The sequence below is a fragment of the Bufo gargarizans genome, chromosome 6, assembly GCF_014858855.1.
Source record: "Bufo gargarizans isolate SCDJY-AF-19 chromosome 6, ASM1485885v1, whole genome shotgun sequence".
Taxonomy (NCBI): domain Eukaryota; kingdom Metazoa; phylum Chordata; class Amphibia; order Anura; family Bufonidae; genus Bufo; species Bufo gargarizans.
The window spans coordinates 278,827,097-278,850,984 of record NC_058085.1 but is presented as its reverse complement, the minus strand read 5'-3'; the positions used below and the strand labels follow the sequence as shown (position 1 = coordinate 278,850,984).

At 43.4% G+C, this 23,888-nt stretch overlaps 1 protein-coding gene across 1 annotated transcript in view; it reads right to left on the bottom strand.

The window, feature by feature from the left end:
- Positions 1-1,591: 1,591 nt before the first annotated feature.
- The window catches only part of ZNF831 (zinc finger protein 831), a 174,589-nt gene continuing 152,292 nt past the window's right edge, over positions 1,592-23,888 (bottom strand). The window contains exon 7 of the mRNA XM_044300155.1: positions 1,592-3,592. Coding sequence (XP_044156090.1) covers positions 2,990-3,592 — 603 coding nt within the window. The 3' untranslated portion in view covers positions 1,592-2,989. The remainder of the gene's footprint in view (positions 3,593-23,888) is intronic.

Below are 23,888 nucleotides of genomic sequence, written 5' to 3'. Positions count from 1 at the left end.
TGTTACAGCTTACCTGGGTGTCTGACGAGTCAGAGGGCGGATGTCAGCTGATGCGCTCTTCTCCGATTCGCTGAGGCACTCGAGGTAAAGGGGATAAAAAAAGAGTGTTAATCCTGTACTCCTGAGATAGGAGATATGGGATAAACACACAGGGCGCCAGAGGTAAAGACCAAAGTGGAGGAGAAAGTGGGATAGAGTTCAGATTGTAGTGAACAGCGAGACCCAAAAGCAGGGCAGCCTGCGTGATGGACTATATGCAGGAATGCAATATAGTAATACTGGAGTGAAAAAGGGAAAAAAACTGCTAATAAGATATTGTATATACTTAAATAAGATGTACACCAATAGTAGGGGGTTATATATAAATAAATATATATATATATATATATATATATAGATATATAAAACTGTAATCGATATATTAAAAATAGAAGCAATATAAAAAATAGATAAAAAACTAATATATAGTAAATAGGGGACCCTTACTGAAATAGAGGGGCGGGACACAGCAATGCTCATTGCTAATATGATAGAGCCATAAAACAGCTGGTATATAGTATAAAATTAATCACATGAAAGCATATAAAAGGTGAAACAACACCGAAACACACTTCACCAGGGAGGGGTGTAAAGGGATAAAGCTCAAGACACCCAAAAACAACCACCTCCCTCGCCTGGCTCGCTTGTAGAGTGGTTGGAAGATACGGCAGTCCACAACTGGGAACTTCTGGTATAATCCTTTAATTGGCAAATAGGTCAGGTGGGCTCAACGCGTTTCGGGGATATGCAAACCCCTTCCTCAGGAGCAGAGCAAGTAATAGGCTTATACCGCTGAGGCACTGGCACATACCCCCTTGAGGCGGGGGTTTTGTGATATCTTCTCTGCGTTCTTTCGGCCGCACATGGCCATCATAGCGCCGGAGCCTTAACAGGTAACAGTGTGGGGCACTTTTTCCTTCACAGGCTACCTAATGAGAGGCTTTTGCTCCTGATGACACGGGGCATAATATGTTTCTGTAACATGATTCTGTAGGAAGGGTGCATGAATGTTTGAGGCGGCTCAATAGCTGGTCATAACATAAGTGTGTGTGTGATCTGAGACCTAGTCCCACTGCGGTTCACGCAAGAGTTGGAACGCAGATTCAGGCCGCTTAGCGTGTACCCGAATGTGTAGCTCTTATTGAGGTGCCGCATGCTGAATGGATGTCCTGTTGCTATGTGTGGACTACGCCATATACAGCAGAGTGTGAGATTTGGTGTCGATACAGACTAAGACTCAAAACAGGCCATCCATTATTACTACACTGTAAGCTGCCAGTCTGCACTGATACATGCATTATTGCAATTAGTGCACCATAGCTCACTTTAAATACATGGACCGTGTCCTTATTCCCTATCCTGCATCTAATTAGCATCAATGTGCTAGCAGGATTAGGGTCCAGTCCAGACTGTTTTAGGTGTAGTGGGTCAGTAATTATCCCTGACTACATCAGCTCAGTCTGGTGCCTGAAAGTCACGATAGCGATACACAGAATTTTTCCCTTTTAACCAGTTATTAGTAAATACTTTTTCTTTTGAATACGTTCTTTAGGCAGTGTGATTAATGTTTTAAAAGTGAACGTACACCTGAGTATCTTTACCGTGTGAGACAATTTTAAATACGTTGGTTATACAATAAATCTCTAAAATGCAAAAACTACTTAAAGGTGCCCTATGTCAGAAGGGCATGATCAGGGCAGGTTTTCAGCATCTGTTTCTATTCAAGCTGAGATCTTGAAAATAGAGAGGAATTAAAACACACAGCATATTAGAAATATGTAAAGCTTGGTATAATATAATATTTAAGCTTGATTATCATAGTACTGTAAAACTCCTATAGCGTGCCCGTACACGGTGAAGCCAGGCTGGGCTAACCGAACATGAATTACCACTAATTGCCACTCTGCACCTGTACTTGCAACTCAAACCGTAACAATTAGAGAAGCAGCCAGGCAATAAGCAGTAATCCTCATGCAGTTACTGTGGCTTGGGCACCTTAAATTTCGTAGGACATTACTTTCAATTTAAAAGGCATCTATCAGCAGATTTGTAGCTATGACACTGGCTGACCTGTTATATGTGCACTTGGCAGCTGAAGACATCTGTGTTGGTCCCATGTTCATATGTGCCCGCATTTCTGAGAAAAATTATGGGGGTCATTTATTAAGACCGGCTTTTTAGATGCCGGTCTTAAAAAGCCCCTGCACTAGGGGTGGATCCGCAGAACTTATGTAGAGGCACCAGCCTCTACATAACTTTGGCGTATCCAGTGGCGGTCTAAATGTAAGCCAGCTTCCTTGCATACATATTTCCCATGGAATCCATCACATAATTCAATGCTGGCATGCCACATAATGCAAGTGTATGGCCAGATCCGAGGGTTCCGTTCTGCTGGCCATACACTTGTATTATGACGGCATGCAAAATGGAATGCCCCTAAAGGTTTTCCATTTGGCATGCCGGCATTGAATTATGTTATGGATTCCGTGAGAACTGAAACAATTACGTAATTCACTTAAACCCCGATACTTGAATCTGCCAAAAGGCAGGTTCGTTCAACTCTAGTGAGAATATAGCCAGTGTTCCTATTACCCAAATATACCTGACTATGGGAAGATACTACAGCACCCCATAACAGTTGTGTGCCTCCATGTAGAAATGCATAAAAATAAACTAGAAACTTGATTTACTGTATCTAACAAAAATATAGTGAATCCTAGTGAATTATCAAATGTTAATATCTGTCTACAATATATGCAGGCAAAAGCTGCACTGCTAAATATTATACTGCAATATGTTTGGAATGGCTTCAGTTAAGATTCACTGTGATACCAGAAATAAAGTTAGGCCCATCATAATTTACAAAAAAACGGTCCACCATGAAAGTCTAACAAGGCAAATCATCCTGGCAGGAAAGTCTTTATATTGTCTACAAGTATCCTTCAAGGAGCTACTCTAGAATTTCTATGTACAGACGGTCTTCGTCGTCACTGCTGGAATCACTATATTCTACATGGGTTTGTTTCCTCATCAGCTCCAAATTAATCTTCTTCTGTGTTTTATGACTTTGACATAGAGGGACTGAGGGTTCTCCATGGTTTAAGGATAAAGTCCCAGGTTCCAGAGATGATCCGGAACTATGTGTATTTGGAACCATATGGAAACCAAGTGAACTTGTGTTTTGTAAAGATGACTTGCCAATGCCATCCTTTGCTTCTACAGGGAGTCTTGGTTGGGACTCTGAAGATGTTATCCTGGACGTTGACCCTACAGCATCGTCTCCTAAGCTGTGTCCTATTGTCTTAGACCTGTGAAGAATTTTCCTGACATTGTTTCTTGGTGGACAAATGCTTAAATGTTGATGTAATTCAACTTCATTATCTGTTGGAATAGCATTTAAGCAGGACTTTTGCCAAGATAATGATGCTAACCGGGGAGGTCTTAGATCAGTAGTCTTCTCCATAGGTTGAAGACTCTGATTATCTTCCTGAACAGTTGTTGTTGTTATTGAACCTTCATTCATTTGACTGTCCGATGTAGCTTTATCTTCACTCTGGTAAAAGCAAGAAAAATCTTTAGAAGATCTTTTTAGAGAATCAACTCAATAAAAAGGGGCAGTCATTTAGAAGAGACAGCCTATGCTCAGGATAGGCCATCACTATCTGATCGGCAGGCATTCACTTAAATGGCAGCAGCACTGCAGTAACCAGCTTTGTCCACCTCACAACGGACAAAGCTGTTTACTTCTGGTGCTGACTTCCAGCACCAGAACAGCTGATTGGTGGCAGGGTGTGAGATGTGAGAACCCCCTGATCAGATAGTAATAGTTTGTCCTGAGGATAGTTCATCACTTGTGAATGTGATGTGGCAAAAGTCAAAACATGTATGGAAGCAGACCACGCAACTGCTATATGGCTTGGGCGAGGGTAAGTTCCTTCTTCTGTTCCTTACATGAAAACACAGCATTTTCATGCAGCCGTCGCTAGGGCCCTCAATGCAAAGAGGTTTTTACAGCTTCTTTTGTATTCAATGTTAACTGTATAAATTTCTATGCACTAAGCTCCCCCTAATGGTGTCTTCAGCCAAACGGTTTTAACATACTGTATGGGCATATACGTAGGTGCATGAAGACAGTTCTCATTGTACAGTATTTACGCTAGTATTCTGGATGAGAAAACCTATTCCACTATTTCCGATATACAGGGTGGGTTATTTATATGGATACACCTTAATAAAATGGGAATGGTTGGTGATATTAACTTCCTGTTTGTGGCACATTGGTATATGTGAGGGGGGAAACTTTTCAAGATGGGTGGTGACCATGGCGGCCATTTTGAAGTTGGCCATTTTGAATCCAACTTTTGTTTTTTCAATAGGAAGAGGGTCATGTGACACATCAAAATGTCACGGACGGTGTACAGGTAACAAGACAATGCAACATGCATATAATGTCACGGACGGTGTACATGAAACAAGACAATGCAACATGCATATATGACTCACTGGATCCAAAGCTAAGGAACCAAAATGGAGACCCCTGCACAAGACCTGGCACTTTCCCTGGCTGCTCGGCCTATGCAAAAATCCCAAAGGTGGATGGTTGCATATCCACGTACCTCGACTATATAACACCTGAACACCCTACAATAGTGAGGGGACACGACCACCGGCTCCCTACACCAGACACGGAGGGAATCAGGGTCACCTGGGATCCAGCAAACAGAAAATAACAGATAAATGTACAGCACTTAACTTAGTAGCAGACTGGGAAATAGGATCAGCATGCACACACACTCCAGGAAGAAGTATAAGCCGCCCAGTAATGCATTATGGGGAGGAATTTAAAGGGAAGCAATCAGTCCAACTACATGACAGCTGAGAGAGGCTAACGAATGAGGAACTGAACACCACAACAAAGAAAACTCAAGGAGGAGGTTCTGAAAGGCTTCTGTCAGAGCTTCTCAGCTGTCTGGTTGACAGTACCCCTCCCTCTACGAGTGGACTCCGGACACTCAGAGCCCACCTTCTCAGGATGGGACTTATGGAAAGCCCTGATGAGACGAGAGGCCTTAATGTCCGTCACTGGGACCCACATCCTCTCCTCAGGACCATAACCCTGCCAATGAACAAGGTACTGAAGAGAACCGCGGACAAGACGAGAATCCACAATCCTAGAGACCTGAAATTCAAGATTTCCATCAACCATAATCGGAGGAGGAGGCAAAGGCGAGGGTACAATGGGTTGAACATAAGGTTTCAATAAGGACTTATGAAAAACATTATGGATCTTCCAAGTCTGAGGAAGATCAAGACGGTAGGCAACAGGATTGATGACAGACAGGATTTTGTAAGGCCCAATAAACCTAGGACCCAACTTCCAGGAGGGAACCTTCAATTTGATATTCTTGGTAGACAACCACACCAGATCACCAACATTCAGGTCCGGACCAAGCACACGTCTCTTATCTGCCACACGCTTATATCTCTCACTCATGCTCTTTAGATTATCCTGAATCTTTTGCCAAATAGATGACAAAGACGAGGAGAATCTGTCCTCATCAGGTAAACCAGAAGACCCCTCTCCCGAGAAAGTCCCAAACTGCGGATTAAACCCATATGCACCAAAAAATGGTGACTTATCAGAGGACTCCTGACGACGGTTATTTAAAGCAAACTCAGCAAGGGACAAAAAAGAACACCAATCCTCTTGATTCTCCGCCACAAAACAGTGCAGATATGTCTCCAGATTCTGATTGACGCGCTCTGTCTGGCCATTCGACTGCGGGTGGAAAGCAGAAGAGAATGACAACCGAACCCCCAAGTGAGAACAGAAAGCCTTCCAGAATCTGGAAACAAACTGTGTGCCCCTATCAGAGACTATGTCTGAAGGAATACCGTGCAATTTGACAATGTGATCAATAAATGCCTGCGCCAGCGTCTTAGCATTGGGCAAACCAGGAAAAGGGATAAAATGCACCATTTTGCTAAAACGGTCCACCACCACCAGAATCACAGTCTTCCCCGAGGAACGAGGCAGGTCCGTTATAAAGTCCAAGTAGGCCAGATTTTTATGGTCAGTAAATACGGTAATAGGGTGTCTGGCTCCCTCTAGCCAATGGCGCCATTCCTCAAAAGCCAACTTGATGGCCAACAATTCCCTATCTCCCACATCGTAATTTCTCTCTGCGGAGGAGAGTTTTTTCGAGAAAAAGGCACACGGTCGCCATTTGGCAGGAGAGGAACCCTGAGACAAGACCGCCCCCACACCCACCTCAGAAGCATCAACCTCAACTATGAAGGGTAAAGAAATATCAGGTTGCACCAAGATGGGAGCAGAAGCAAAACTCTCCTTGATATTAGAAAAAGCCTTACGTGCCTCTACTGACCAAGAAGAAAATCTACCCCCTTTCTGGTCATATCAGTGAGTGGTTTAACAATATAATTGTTAATAATTCAAAATAAACTTCCTGTAATAATTGGCAAAGCCCAAAAAACGCATCAGCGCCTTCTGATTCTCAGGAAGCTCCCACTCAAGCACAGCGCGGACCTTCTCGGGGTCCATGCAAAAACCAGAAGTGGAGAGAAGAAACCCCAGAAATTGAATTTCTGGAACCGCAAACACACATTTTTCCAGTTTTGCATATAATTTATTCTCCCGCAGGATGAGCAAGACCTGACGTAAATGTTCCTTATGAGTCTTGAAATCAGGAGAAAAAATCTAAATGTCATCCAAATACACTAATACAAATTTTCCCATCAAATGATAAAAAATGCTGTTCACGAAATGCTGAAAAATGGCTGGGGCATTCATCAAACCAAAAGGCATAACCAAATTCTCAAAATGGCCCTCAGGGGTATTGAAGGCCGTCTTCCATTCGTCTCCTTCTCTGACCCTGACCAGGTTGTATGCTCCTCTTAGATCTAATTTGGAAAAGACTTTAGCCCCAACAACCTGGTTAAACAGGTCCGGGATCAGAGGAAGCGGATAAGGGTCACGAATAGTGATACTGTTCAGCTCCTTGAAATCCAGACAAGGTCTTAAAGAACCATCTTTTTTCTTAACAAAGAAAAAAACAGCGGCAACAGGTGACTTCGAGGGTCGTATGTGTCCTTTTCTCAGACTCTCAGAGATATAAGCATAGCGATCCTCTCAGGTTGGGAAAGATTGTATAAATGAGATTTAGGCAGCTTGGCGCCTGGGATGAGATTAATAGGGCAATCGTACTCCCTGTGCGGGGGCAAATCCTGAACTCCACTCTCAGAGAAGACATCCGAAAATTCAGAGAGAAAAGATGGTACAGTCTTAGTAGCAACCTCAGAAACAGATGTTGTGAGGCAATTCTCTCTCCAAAAGTCACTCCAACCATTTATTTGCATCGCTTGCCAATCAATGGTGGGGTTATGTTTAGTGAGCCAGGGTAGCCCCAACACTAGAGGAGTAGGCAAACCGCTAAGGACGAAACATGACACATCCTCAACATGAGCATCACTCACAATTAAACGGATATTGTGAACTATGCCCTTTAATGATTTCTGAGAAAGTGGAGCAGAATCAATAGCAAAAACAGGAATATCCTTTCCCAAAGTGCGCACCTGGAAACCATGAGTTATTGCAAATTGATTATCAATGAGATTGACAGCTGCTCCACTATCCACAAAAATCTCACAAAAAATGCTCTTGCTCTCTAGCGCCACCCTAGCAGGCAGGGCAAAACGGGAACTACAAGCAAACGGAAAACTTTCAATTTCCGCCTCAACCCTGCCAATAGTAACAGACGGAACATTTTAAAAAGATTTTTTCCTGTTTATTTCTTTATTACTCCCAGAAAACTGCCTGAATCTCCTAGAGGGACAAACATTTGCCAAATGATTTATACCTCCACAACAAAAACAAACCCTCCCATGCGAGCTGAATCTTCTATTGTCAGAAGCAATCAACCCCAGCTGCATGGGCTCCTGCTCAGAAGGGGCTGACAGCGACCGAGACCCCTGCGCACAGAATGAGACCGCTGCACTGTCCTGGGACTGAGTATGACAGGAAGGAGATATCTCTCCTCTCTCTCTAAGACGCCTGTCAATACGAACGGCCTGAGACATAGCAGAGTCCAAGGAAATAGGCCTCTCATAAAAGGCAAATGCATCTTTCAATCACTCTGAAAGACCATGGCAAAAATGACTTCGGAGTGCAGCATCATTCCAACCAGTATCAACTACCCATCTCCGAAATTCTGAGCAGTATATCTCTGCGGATTGTTTACCCTGGCATAATAGACGTAGTCTAGACTCAGCCAGAGCAATACGATCCGGATCATCATATATCTGACCCAGGGCTAAAAAGAATTCAGCCACTGAACGGAGAGGCCGTGCCCCCTCCGGCAGCGAAAAGGCCCAAGACTGAGCGTTACCCCTGAGCAGCGATATAATGATCCCCACCCTCCGTTCCTCATCACCAGAGCCTCTCTAAAACGTCTCTCTAAGATCTCGGGAGCGAGATCTTAGGCTCAGAACAAACTCCATGAAGGAAAGCTGAACCGGTCACTTGAAGCTGAGAAAAAGTCTTACGGAGATCAGCTACCTACAATGAAAGACCCTGGAAGCGTTCAGCCAAAAGTGAAACCGGATCCATGCTTGAGACGGTTTTGGCGGCTTATAATGTCACGGATGGTGTACAGGTAACAAGACAATGCAACATGCATATATGACTCACTGGATCCAAAGCTAAGGAACCAAAAGGGAGACCCCTGCACAAGACCTGGCACTTTCCCTGGCTGCTCAGCCTATGCAAAAATCCCAAAGGTGGATGGTTGCATATCCACGTACCTCGACTATATAACACCTGAACACCCTATAATAGTGAGGGGACACGACCACCGGCTCCCTACACCAGACACGGAGGGAGTCAGGGTCACCTGGGATCCAGCAAACAGAAAATAACAGATAAATGCATATATGACTCACTGGATCCAAAGCTAAGGAACCAAAAGGGAGACCCCTGCACAAGACCTGGCACAGATGTATATTGTGCATACGAGAGCCCTATGGCAAATATGATGTATTGATACATTTGTCTTGTAGACCATGTTCATGTTACTTAGGGTTTTTGTGGATTTTATGATTTAGGTTATATTGGTGTGTGTTTTTATATTTAGGCTTCTATATGTGATGATCTAAAACAAAGATCTGTTCTATTTTAATTAAATTGATATATGTTGGAGGTTGCTTGAGTGCCAGTACATATGTATTCCATTTACTTATTATTCTGAAACATTGAACCAAGGGTAGACAAAAAAAAAAAAAAAAACATGAGGTAGAGGCCAATTTTTCTCATTTTAGGGGTAAAAATTCCTTCCGACTCCAATCCGGCAATTTTAAGTATTACTTATTAACCACTGAAATCTGTGGCTGTCCATACAATGCAAATACATTACGTGTCCTCCAGACTCTATGCTCTCGATAATTGATAAGGGCCTTAAATGAGGGTCTTCCCTTTATTATTTCAGTAAAGAGTATTTGAGAATGGGTTTTCTACAAAAGGCAACCCCAAACATACTTTCTAGCAGTCGCTTGCAAATCAAGCCACGTAGAACATTGGAATTGAATTGGAGTGACAGACAACACATCATAAAAAATGGTTTCAATTTTCTGATGCTAATATAAATTCCTCGAAGGTCTGAACTTGCTTTATAGGACATGTCAAATGTTTTTGATCTTTTGTGGTTAGAAACCTGCAGTAATGAGAAGGTGCACAGCATGTGTGAAGAAACAGGGCCTATAACATATGGAAGGACTTAAAAATATCTTAACGGCCAAAATATTTAATGTTTTACTACTATTTACTGCTAGAGTTGCTTAGCATCTAATGGATTATCTTCTGAGTAACTGACTTTATTGTCATTTCAGTTTTCACTGACATTCCTAGACTAAATGACCCTTTATATGGCCCGATGGAACAGGCAATTTTAGGGAAGAAAGTGTTATTTCCTGACAAATGCCTGCTCATCAGTGAAAGAGACAGCTACATTTACATGTAACAATCTCCTCCACCTACACCAATGATCCTATTACCCGATTTACGAGAATTTGCTAGTTCGGGTAATAAGCGGCACAATTACACTGGCAACTACAATTATCGCTAAAGAACGTTCATACAAACACACGTTAGCGATAATCTACCCAAACATTGAGCAGTGTAAAGGGGCTATAAGGCTAGGTCAAGCCACTGCTATTGATTTCCATTGTTCTGCTCCATCATAGAAGCAGAACCACCCAAACAGATCTAAACAGATCCCATTGACCAAACAAGGTGCTAATGTGGGAGATAGCTCATTGGTGACCATTAAGGATGAGCGAACCAGTTCATAATTAACCGAAATCCCAAGTTTGGTATTTTTCGGATGGCAGATAAACCTGGATCTTTTAAGGGTTCCTTTCAGATGAATCTACTAAAACATTGCATAGTGCCATTTTAGTGCACATGTTAGCTGGAAAAAAACACTAGGGAGGAAGAAGAAGAGTTCTTACATGACCAGAAGAGTAAATGGGGGGACTTTCTTTGATTGTCTGCCAGGCCAACAGAAAGTCTGGATGAGCCAATCAGTGCTGCAGTAGAACGAGTAGAATGTCATTCTGTGCTGGGCTGTAAAAATGGGGGTTTGGGTGGAGCAATGTTTGTCAGAAAAATGATCTTAGGGAGTCAAGTTTGTATGCTACTGGCAGGGACAGTGAAGGGAAAGGCTAGAATTACAAAGAAGAAGAAGAATTGTGTGTTTAAAATAGGGAGGGAGGGGGTGTAGCTGGCCTACTAGGACCTGTCCTAGGTTGCTAGTATAGCTTATATGTGTATACAGCTAAACCTGCTAATAACCTTAATACAGTTCCTATGTTTATGTGTTAAAGACAAAAGCAGAGTTATTTACTGTGACATCATGCTTTGGATGCCATATAACTGTTATATATTGTTTTCACAGAAGTAGGAAAAGATAATACGCCTTAAGATTAATTTATAGTGTAAGATAAGCTCATTGACACAGCAAAAACAACAGAGAGCATAGTGTTAATCTGTTGTTGCTGGGCAGAAGTCTAGACCAATCACAGCCAGTTTCTCACACAGCAAGAGTTTTCACAAATCACAGCCAGCCTCACAGACAGCCTGTCTGGGAATTCCCCCAGCTCCTGCTGCTAGAATAATTATTAACCAGAGACAGGAGCTGAAGAGACATTCACTCCACTGAGAGCTGAGTTTTATGGAAACAAGAGGCCAATATAGGTATTTAAAACAGTTATATAATGTTCATATTGTTATTATTGTGTTTAGAACTGTACACTGAACTAGATATATATATGTGTTTACTTACAGTTCCACCAAACTACAATTGCAACCATACAATTGCAAATACAAATTGCAAGCATGCAAACCAGATTCCATACAAATTGCATACAAACTGCGAACTGCTCATACCAGATCATAAGCAATTGCATACTGCAATTACTGCAGTAATGCTACAGCGCAAAAGGCACTTCATAGTGCTGCGCCTCCTACAGTGGAACTATATATAGCCCTCAGAGGGCGAAGCGATAGTGCTCCTCAACTTGCACAGTAAAGAGCGCATTAGAGCAGCGGAGCGCCAGCATATACCGCCGCGCAGCAACTGTTCGCTGAGTGAGCAAACAAAAACAGCTCAGCGGAGCTACCATAAAGGCCATAGAATGTGCGCATTAGTCAAACTGCAGCCAACTCTTAAAGTGGCAGAAAGGCAAAGGCAAGATAGTCAAAGAAAGAGCGCCAACCCTCCTGTGATCCCTAGAGAGAGAAAGAGATGCATGGTGAGAGGCCAAAGTCCAGGGCTAGAGTGCCTGCACCGCTATCCATGGAGAGACCACGTACTGCAGTCAGCTAGTTTCCCGCCACTAGGCCCAAAGCCTGCAGCAGCATATCCAAGCCAGTGCATTGCAAGTCATCACAGATCATTGCAAGTCATCACAGATTACCACAACAGAGCATCGCAAGTCTGCATAGAACATCACAACTCAGCACAGAGCATTGCAAGTCTGCACAGAGCATTGCAAGTCAGCGCAGAGCATCGCATCACATCAAGAAAAGGCAAGTCTCCTTTAAGACAGACATTTGTTCCAGCAACCTTCAGATCACAGTATCCTGCTCTTCAGAATAAGGTCAGAGCTTTCCTTTTATTACTTATTATTGCATATAGGCTTTGGCATAAAGAGACATTTTTGTGTTCAAAGACTTTAAAGTAAAACAAAGGACAGTTTGTATTACACGGACTCTACTGCATTTAAAGTGAAAGTCATTTATTACCTGCATTTATCGATGTTACATTTAAAGTGAAAGTCATTTATTTCTGCCTTTGTCAATATTGCATTTAAAGTGAAAAGCATCCTCTTATTTGTATTGATTGTTATAGAATTTAAAGTAAAATGTCTGAGCCTAGTATTACCATGCCACTGTTAGAGGATACAAAGATAGATAGAGTAGAAGTTGAAGAGCAAGGGAACCTGTCTGAGGTAGAAGATTCTTTTGCAGCATCAGTCTTGCCTCAAATAAATATATCCCAAGCAGATGAATTAAAGGCGGTCATCACATGCCAGAAAACTGACCCCAAAGATGCTGAAAAATTTGGAGCAAGAAGCAGCATTAAAAGGAAAAAAGTCCACTAGAATGTATGACAAGTGGAAATCATATTAAAGACATTCGTAGGAAGCTAAAGGAAGAAAGTAAAAAAAGGAACTTGAGTGATATGGTAGAGACGGTAGAAGAATCTGAATCAGAGTTTATGGCAGCATATGTCAACCTGCGGTCACTTACGACACCTTCCTAGGATATTGTAACAATATGGACACATGTACTGCGGTCACTAAAGATTTAGTAAAGCTCATGAGAGAACTATCATCTGCAGCAAACTATGATGAAGTTAACCACTTCAGCCCCGCTAGGTGAAACCCCCTTCATGACCAGAGCACTTTTTACACTTCGGCACTACACTCCTTTCACCGTTTATCGCTCGGTCATGCAACTTACCACCCAAATGAATTTTACCTCCTTTTCTTCTCACTAATGGAGCTTTCATTTGGTAGTATTTTATTGCTGCTGACATTTTTACTTTTTTTGTTATTAATCAAAATGTAACGATTTTTTTGCAAAAAAATGACATTTTTCACTTTCAGCTGTAAAATTTTGCCAAAAAAACGACATCCATATATAAATTTTTCGCCAAATTTATTGTTCTACATGTCTTTGATAAAAAAAAAATGTTTGGGCAAAAAAAAAAAATGGTTTGGGTAAAAGTTATAGCATTTACAAACTATGGTACAAAAATGTGAATTTCCGCTTTTTGAAACAGCTCTGACTTTCTGAGCACCTGTCATGATTCCTGAGGTTCTACAATGCCCAAACAGTAGAAAAACCCCCACAAATGACCCCATTTCGGAAAGTAGACACCCTAAGGTATTCGCTGATGGGCATAGTGAGTTCATAGAACTTTTTATTTTTTGTCACAAGTTAGCGGAAAATGATGATGATTTTTTATTTTATTTTTTTCTTACAAAGTCTCATATTCCACTAACTTGCGACAAAAAATAAAAAATTCTAGGAACTCGCCATGCCCCTCATGGAATACCTTGGGGTGTCTTCTTTCCAAAATGGGGTCACTTGTGGCGTAGTTATACTGCCCTGGCAATTTAGGGGCCCAAATGTGTGAGAAGAACTTTGCAATCAAAATGTGTAAAAAATGACCGGTGAAATACAAAAGGTGCACTTTGGAATATGTGCCCCTTTGCCCACCTTGGCAGCAAAAAAGTGTCACACATCTGGTATCGCCGTACTCAGGAGAAGTTGGGGAATGTGTTTTGGGGTGTCATTTTACATATACCCATGCTGGGTGAGAAAAATATCTTGGTCAAATGCCAACTTTGTATAAAAAAATGGGAAAAGTTGTCTTTTGCCAAGATATTTCTCTCACCCAGCATGGGTATATGTAAAATGGCACCCCAAAACACATTCCCCAACTTCTCCTGAGTACGGCGATACCAGATGTGTCACACTTTTTTGCTGCCAAGGTGGGCAAAGGGGCACATATTCCAAAGTGCACCTTTCAGATTTTGCAGGCCATTTTTTACACATTTTGATTGCAAACTACTTCCCACACATTTGGGCCCCTAAATTGCCAGGGCAGTATAACTACGCCACAAGTGACCCCATTTTGGAAAGAAGACACCCCAAGGTATTCCGTGAGGGGCATGGCGAGTTCCTAGAATTTTTTATTTTTTGTCACAAGTTAGCGGAAAAAGATGATTTTTTTTTTTTCTCTTTTTTCCTTACAAAGTCTCATATTCCACTAACTTGTGACAAAAAATAAAAAATTCTAGGAACTCGCCGTGCCCCTCACGGAATACCTTGGGGTGTCTTCTTTCCAAAATGGGGTCACTTGTGGCGTAGTTATACTGCCCTGGCAATTTAGGGGCCCAAATGTGTAAGAAGTACCTTGCAATCAAAATGTGTAAAAAATGGCCTGCGAAATCCGAAAGGTGCACTTTGGAATATGTGCCCCTTTGCCCACCTTGGCTGCAAAAAAGTGTCACACATCTGGTATCGCCGTACTCAGGAGAAGTTGGGCAATGTGTTTTGGGGTGTCATTTTACATATACCCATGCTGGGTGAGAGAAATATCTTGGCAAAAGACAACTTTTCCCATTTTTTTATACAAAGTTGGCATTTGACCAAGATATTTTTCTCACCCAGCATGGGTATATGTAAAATGACACCCCAAAACACATTCCTCAACTTCTCCTGAGTACGGCGATACCACATGTGTGACACTTTTTTGCAGCCTAGATGCGCAAAGGGGCCCAAATTCCTTCTAGGAGGGCATTTTTAGACATTTGGATCCCAGACTTCTTCTCACACTTTCGGGCCCCTAAAAAGCCAGGGCAGTATAAATACCCCACATGTGACCCCACTTTGGAAAGAAGACACCCCAAGGTATTCAATGAGGGGCATGGCGAGTTCCTAGAATTTTTTTTTTTTTTGCATAAGTTAGCGGATATTGATTTTTTTTTGTTTTTTTCTCACAAAGTCTCACTTTCCGCTAACTTAGGACAAAAATTTCAATCTTTCATGGACTCAATATGCCCCTCACGGAATACCTTGGGGTGTCTTCTTTCCGAAATGGGGTCACATGTGGGGTATTTATACTGCCCTGGCTTTTTAGGGGCCCTAAAGCGTGAGAAGAAGTCTGGAATATAAATGTCTAAAAATGTTTACGCATTTGGATTCCGTGAGGGGTATGGTGCGTCCATGTGAAATTTTATTTTTTGACACAAGTTAGTGGAATATGAGACTTAGTAAGAAAAAACAAAAACAAAAACAACCAAAAAAATTTCCGCTAACTTGTGCCAAAAAAAATGTCTGAATGGAGCCTTACCAGGGGTGGGGGGGGGTGATCAATGACAGGGGGGTGATCACCCATATAGACTCCCTGATCACCCCCCTGTCATTGATCACCCCCCCTGTAAGGCTCCATTAAGACACCCGCATGATTTTTTACGGATCCATGGATACATGGATCGGATCCACAAAACACATGCGGACGTCTGAATGGAGCCTTACAGGGGGGTTATCAATGACAGGGGGTGATCAGGGTAATCAGGGTGATCACCCCCCTGTCACTGATCACCCCCCCTGTAAGGCTCCATTCAGACATCCGCATGATTTTTTACGGATCCATGGATACATGTATCGGATCCACAGAATGCATGCGGACGTCTGAATGGAGCCTTACAGGGGGGTTATCAATGACAGGGGGTGATCAGGGTAATCAGGGTGATCACCCCCCTGTCACTGATCACCCCCCCTGTAAGGCTCCATTCAGACATCCGCATGATTTTTTACGGATCCATGGATACATGTATCGGATCCACAAAACACATGCGGACGTCTGAATGGAGCCTTACAGGGGGGTTATCAATGACAGGGGGTGATCAGGGTAATCAGGGTGATCACCCCCCTGTCACTGATCACCCCCCCTGTAAGGCTCCATTCAGACATCCGCATGATTTTTTACGGATCCATGGATACATGTATCGGATCCACAGAACGCATGCGGACGTCTGAATGGAGCCTTACAGGGGGGTTATCAATGACAGCGGGTGATCAGGGTAATCAGGGTGATCACCCCCCTGTCACTGATCACCCCCCCTGTAAGGCTCCATTCAGACATCCGCATGATTTTTTACGGATCCATGGATACATGTATCGGATCCACAGAACGCATGCGGACGTCTGAATGGAGCCTTACAGGGGGGTTATCAATGACAGGGGGTGATCAGGGTAATCAGGGTGATCACCCCCCTGTCACTGATCACCCCCCCTGTAAGGCTCCATTCAGACATCCGCATGATTTTTTACGGATCCATGGATACATGTATCGGATCCACAGAACGCATGCGGACGTCTGAATGGAGCCTTACAGGGGGGTTATCAATGACAGGGGGTGATCAGGGTAATCAGGGTGATCACCCCCCTGTCACTGATCACCCCCCCTGTAAGGCTCCATTCAGACATCCGCATGATTTTTTACGGATCCATGGATACATGTATCGGATCCACAGAACGCATGCGGACGTCTGAATGGAGCCTTACAGGGGGGTTATCAATGACAGGGGGTGATCAGGGTAATCAGGGTGATCACCCCCCTGTCACTGATCACCCCCCCTGTAAGGCTCCATTCAGACATCCGCATGATTTTTTACGGATCCATGGATACATGTATCGGATCCACAGAACGCATGCGGACGTCTGAATGGAGCCTTACAGGGGGGTTATCAATGACAGGGGGTGATCAGGGTAATCAGGGTGATCACCCCCCTGTCACTGATCACCCCCCCTGTAAGGCTCCATTCAGACATCCGCATGATTTTTTACGGATCCATGGATACATGGATCGGATCCACAAAACGCATGCGGACGTCTGAATGGAGCCTTACAGGGGGGTTATCAATGACAGGGGGTGATCAGGGTAATCAGGGTGATCACCCCCCTGTCACTGATCACCCCCCCTGTAAGGCTCCATTCAGACATCCGCATGATTTTTTACGGATCCATGGATACATGGATCGGATCCACAAAACGCATGCGGACGTCTGAATGGAGCCTTACAGGGGGGTTATCAATGACAGGGGGTGATCAGGGTAATCAGGGTGATCACCCCCCTGTCACTGATCACCCCCCCTGTAAGGCTCCATTCAGACATCCGCATGATTTTTTACGGATACATGGATACATGGATCGGATCCACAAAACGCATGCGGACGTCTGAATGGAGCCTTACAGGGGGGTTATCAATGACAGGGGGTGATCAGGGTAATCAGGGTGATCACCCCCCTGTCACTGATCACCCCCCCCTGTAAGGCTCCATTCAGACATCCGCATGATTTTTTACGGATCCATGGATACATGGATCGGATCCACAAAACGCATGCGGACGTCTGAATGGAGCCTTACAGGGGGGTTATCAATGACAGGGGGGTGATCAGGGAGTGTATATGGGTGATCACCCGCCTGTCATTGATCACCCCCTGTAAGGCTCCATTCAGACGTCCGCATGTGTTTTGCGGATCCGATCCATGTATCCATGGATCCGTAAAAATCATGCGGACGTCTGAATGGAGCCTTACAGGGGAGTGATCAATGACAGGGGGGTGATCAATGACAGGGGGTGATCAGGGAGTGTATATGGGTGATCACCCGCCTGTCATTGATCACCCCCCTGTAAGGCTCCATTCAGACGTCCGTATGCTTTTTGCGGATCCGATCCATGTATCCGTGGATCCGTAAAAATCATACGGACGTCTGAACGGAGCCTGACAGGGGGGTGATCAATGACAGGGCGGTGATCAATGACAGGGGAGTGATCAGGGAGTTTATATGGGGTGATCATGGGTGATCAGGGGTTTATAAGGGGTTAATAAGTGACGGGGGGGGTGTAGTGTAGTGTGGTGTTTGGTGCGACTGTACTGACCTACCTGAGTCCTCTGGTGGTCGATCCTAACAAAAGGGACCACCAGAGGACCAGGTAGGAGGTATATTAGACGCTGTTTTGAAAACAGCGTCTAATATACCTGTTAGGGGTTAAAAAATTCGGATCTCCAGCCTGCCAGCGAACGATCGCCGCTGGCATGCTGGAGATCCACTCGCTTACCTTCCGTTCCTGTGAGCGCGCGCGCCTGTGTGCGCGCGTTCACAGGAAATCTCGCGTCTCGCGAGATGACGCATATATGCGTGACTGTGCGCCAGCCTGCCACCTCCAGAACGCACATGTGCGTTAGGCGGTCCGGAGGTGGTTAAAGCAAGAAGTAGAATGAACCAGCTTTTTATGAGAGACTATGCTAGGTTCTTAGGAGGAACCACAATCTCAAGTGTGACCTCCGTCACTAGCAGAAATGCCACCCAAATATCAGAGTCCTTAAATACTTCAGCCAAAATAAAGGAATAAGCTGAACAACTTGCTGTCAAGAATGCAGAAATTGAGATGGAAGCTGCCATTGAGGCGCAGCGTCAACTGATGGCTAAAAAGTAAGCTGAAAAGGATGCACAATGCCAACAGATGGAAGCTGAAATGGAGGCACAGCGCCATCAAATGAAAGCTGAATTGAAAAGTCTGGAAAGGTATAAATAAGTTAAGATCATAGAAGCCAGACTCAGAGAATATGAGGAGGATATAAATCAGAGTATTCATAGGTTCAAATCTGTACTAAGTGAAGAAAAAGACTCCTACTTTCCTTCATATGCCCAGGAGAATGGAAGGAAATCTCCAGCATGTAGTGAAGAAATAAGTTATTATCCTTCCATCCCTGCTCATAAAAACAAAGAGAGGCCTAGTCCAGTGTTAGGAAAAAGTTGTGTCAATTTACCCTCTATCTCTACCGGAAAAGTTGAAGAAAAGGACTCACCTAATTCAGAACTAAGTGAGAAAATAGAACCGGATGATTCTATTCCTAGATGCCATGGCAATGCTCAGGAGAATGTTACAACCATTGTCCAAGCAAGACCACAGAGAACAGTGCTAGCTAGACTTCCAATCCCGGAACCTACTGTATTTTCAAGGGACGTACTGAAGTACATACAGGGAGTGCAGAATTATTAGGCAAGTTGTATTTTTGAGGATTAATTTTATTATTGAACAACAACCATGTTCTCAATGAACCCAAAAAACTCATTAATATCAAAGCTGAATATTTTTGGAAGTAGTTTTTAGTTTGTTTTTAGTTTTAGCTCTTTTAGGGGGATATCTGTGTGTGCAGGTGACTATTACTGTGCATAATTATTAGGCAACTTAACAAAAAACAAATATATACCCATTTCAATTATTTATTTTTACCAGTGAAACCAATATAACATCTCAACATTCACAAATATACATTTCTGACATTCAAAAACAAAACAAAAACAAATCAGTGACCAATATAGCCACCTTTCTTTGCAAGGACACTCAAAAGCCTGCCATCCATGGATTCTGTCAGTGTTTTGATCTGTTCACCATCAACATTGCGCGCAGCAGCAACCACAGCCTCCCAGACACTGTTCAGAGAGGTGTACTGTTTTCCCTCCTTGTAAATCTCACATTTGATGATGGACCACAGGTTCTCAATGGAGTTCAGATCAGGTGAACAAGGAGGCCATGTCATTAGATTTTTTTCTTTTATACCCTTTCTTGCCAGCCACGCTGTGGAGTACTTGGACGCGTGTGATGGAGCATTGTCCTGCATGAAAATCATGTTTTTCTTGAAGGATGCAGACTTCTTCCTGTACCACTGCTTGAAGAAGGTGTCTTCCAGAAACTGGCAGTAGGACTGGGAGTTGAGCTTGACTCTATCCTCAACCCGAAAAGGCCCCACAAGCTCATCTTTGATGATACCAGCCCAAACCAGTACTCCACCTCCACCTTGCTGGCGTCTGAGTCGGACTGGAGCTCTCTGCCCTTTACCAATCCAGCCACGGGCCCATCCATCTGGCCCATCAAGACTCACTCTCATTTCATCAGTCCATAAAACCTTAGAAAAATCAGTCTTGAGATATTTCTTGGCCCAGTCTTGACGTTTCAGCTTGTGTGTCTTGTTCAGTGGTGGTCGTCTTTCACCCTTTCTTACCTTCGCCATGTCTCTGAGTATTGCACACCTTGTGCTTTTGGGCACTCCAGTGATGTTGCAGCTCTGAAATATGGCCAAACTGGTGGCAAGTGGCATCTTGGCAGCTGCACGCTTGACTTTTCTCAGTTCATGGGCAGTTATTTTGCGCCTTGGTTTTTCCACACGCTTCTTGCGACCCTGTTGACTATTTTGAATGAAACGCTTGATTGTTCGATGATCACGCTTCAGAAGCTTTGCAATTTTAAGAGTGCTGCATCCCTCTGCAAGATATCTCACTATTTTTGACTTTTCTGAGCCTGTCAAGTCCTTCTTTTGACCCATTTTGCCAAAGGAAAGGAAGTTGCCTAATAATTATGCACACCTGATATAGGGTGTTGATGTCATTAGACCACACTCCTTCTCATTACAGAGATGCACATCACCTAATATGCTTAATTGGTAGTAGGCTTTCAAGCCTATACAGCTTGGAGTAAGACAACATGCATAAAGAGGATGATGTGGTCAAAATACTCATTTGCCTAATAATTGTGGAAGGCAAGTTTTGAAATGATAATTGAGCATCATTGCTTCAGTCCAGTTGACAAGTTATTCTACCTTCAGAGATATTTTGGTGGAGAAGCCAAGGAAGTTCTTGAAGGTAACTCATAAAAGACGAAGAAGCCTACAAACAAGCTTGGGAAAAATTGAATGCAAGATATGGTCATCCTTTCTTAGTACAAAGAGCCTTTAGAGAGAAACTGAATAACTGGCCTAAAATAGGTCCTAAAGAACACTTCAGACTCCAGAAGTATGGTGACTTCCTGTAAGCATTCAGCAATGTCATCCCACATGTTCAAGGACTGGAAGTACTGAACGACTATCCAGAAAACCATAGGATGCTAACTAAGCTACCTGAAGAAGTGGCTTCTAGATGAAATCGCTATGTGACTAAACAGTTGGATCTAGGTAAAAACTTCCCAAGTTTTAAAGAGTTCTCTGAGTTTGTCAATGAGGAAGCACGGATAGCATGTAATCCAGTAACATCATCATCTTAAAATCGTTAGAAGAAAGGCCTGCAAGAGAAATAAGACGTGCAAGAGCAACTAGCTTTGCAACCAACACAGCAGCTAAAGGTTCAGATACCTACGATAGCAAGTTCAAAATCACTACTGGGATCAGTAGAGAGACAGAACCGACAAATCTTCAGACTACCTTCAAGTGTATGTTCTGTGGAGAGAACCACTCCATACACAATAGCCAACAATTGAAGGCAAAGTCCCCAGTAGCAAAGAAAGAATTTGTGCTGGATAACCAACTGTGTTTTGGATGCCTAAGAAAAGACCATGTTACTAAGGAGTGTAAGAAAAAGGCCACATGCACCACTACATGAAGAACGTCCAAAGAAAGATAAATCCTCAATACCTAAAGATACTAAGAAAGAAAAGAAAGTATCGGTATTCTCTTGCAGAGTGAGGGAGGGAATGGAAATCAATGGCACATCAATGGTTGTACCAGTGTGCATATTAAATGCCAAAAGGAGAAGCAAGAAGTTATACGCCTATGCGCTACTGGATGCCCAGAGTGATGTCACCTTCATTGATCAAGAAATCTGCAAGAAATTACAAGTGGCTAAGGAACCAGTAATGCTCAAACTCACCACAATGACGGGGAGAGACACATTAGTGAACAGTCAAAGGGTGAAAGGACTGAGAGTTAGAGGAGTTCATTCAAACTGCACATTAGATCTACCTCCAGCTTATACAAAAGACGATATACCTCTAGATCGAGATTGCATACCTACCTGTGAAACAGCCAATGAATGGAAACCCCTATCTGACATATCTCATGAAATATCCCCGCTGAAGGAGTTTGGTGTTGGACTGTTGATAGGTAGAGATGTCGCGAACATAAAATCTTCCATTCGCGAGCGGCGAACGAGAATTTCTGCAAATGTTCGCGAACGGGCGAACCGGGCGAACCACCATTGACTTTAATAGGCAGGCGAATTTTAAAACCCACAGGGACTCTTTCTAGCCACAGTAGTGATGGAAAAGTTGTTTCAAGGCGACTAACACCTGGACTGTGGCATGCCGGAGGGGGATCCATGGCAAAACTCCCATGGAAAATTACATTGTTGACGCAGAGTTGGATTTTAATCCATAAAGGGCATAAATCACCTAACAATCCTAAATGTTTTTGAACAACATGGTTTAAAACATCCAGTGTGTATATACGATCAGGTATGATGTTGTATCGATCAGGTAGTGTAACGGTTACGCCTGCTTCACAGAGATTGACAGACCAAACTCCCCTTTTAATGCACCGCAAACAACCGCAAACAGTCCATTTGCCCAACTGCAAACTTTCCATTTGCACAAGGTTGGATACCAAGCTAGCCATGTCCCGTTGATGTCATTGAAGGTTTCTTCCTCCACCCAGCCACGTACAACACCAAGGGTCCCCGAAAGGTGAATTGAATAGATTTTTCGAACGGGGAGATGGTTAAAAAAACGCTGGCTCCCTCCCCTTTGTTTGAATCCACGCCACGGGCACTGCATCTGCGCCGTGCAATTTACTTTCACACCCGATATGAGTGGTATTTTCTGTAGTACTATTCTCATCAGTTTAATCCCTGTTACGTGACGTCCCCAACCTGGGGTCCATTTATTAAATAGATTTTTTGAACGGGGAGATGGTTAAAAATAACGCTGGCTCCCTCCCCTTTGTTTGAATCCACGCCACGGTCACTGCGTCTGCGCCGTGCAATTTACTGTCACACCCGATATGAGTGGTATTTTCTCTAGTACTATTCTCATCAGTTTAATCCCGTTTACGTCCCATATCAGGGATTGCCTTTTGTGAAAAAGAATTTGGGCTTGGTACCTTCGACTGCCTTCACAGTGACAGACCAAACTCTGCTACACCAAACTGAACTGATTTTAGGAACCGGGAGATGGAAAAAGCAGCTTGGTCGGTCCTCTTACTCCCAAGTTGGGGCACTGCGCGTGCACGGAGCAATGTGCTGTGACACCCTATATGATTGGTGTCTTAACTAGTTCTATTCCTATCAGTTTAATCCCTGCTACGTCCCCTATCCGGGGACGTGTGTTGAATGAATTAATCATTGTCGAATTAACGACATCCTGAAATAATTTTGTTCTGAGCTCTGTACTTGCTTTGTGTTGGACTTGATGGGGATTTTTTAAATTGTCTGCATTATTTTAGAGAGACTTTATTATGATTTTTTTATTTTATGTATTAAAAAACCCATACAACTTTAAAAAAAACAATACAACTTAAAAAAAATAAAAAAATAAAGAAAAATAATGTTTTTTCTATGAAAAATTATCCAGCCGATCGCTTTTAGTCTGATCATAATGAAGCAACGGCCTTATCTGGGGTGTGGCAACATTGATAACACACAGGGCCGGCGCCACCCATAAGCAGAGTAGGCCACCGCGTAGAGCGCACTCTGCCTGGGGGCGCCGGCAGGAGTCTGAATGCCAAGCAGTAGCTCCCTACCGCCGCCTACTGACATCATCTCCTTCACTTCACTCCTTCTGTTCTTGCCGGCCAGATGCGCTGCGAGTATGTTCAGTCACTTTGGGCAGAGCGTTCGCATCAGCTGACACATAGCTACGAGATCATTTAGAATGCCTTTCAGAAAAGTTTGTCCTGGGATTCAAACTCATGACCTCCACACATGAGAG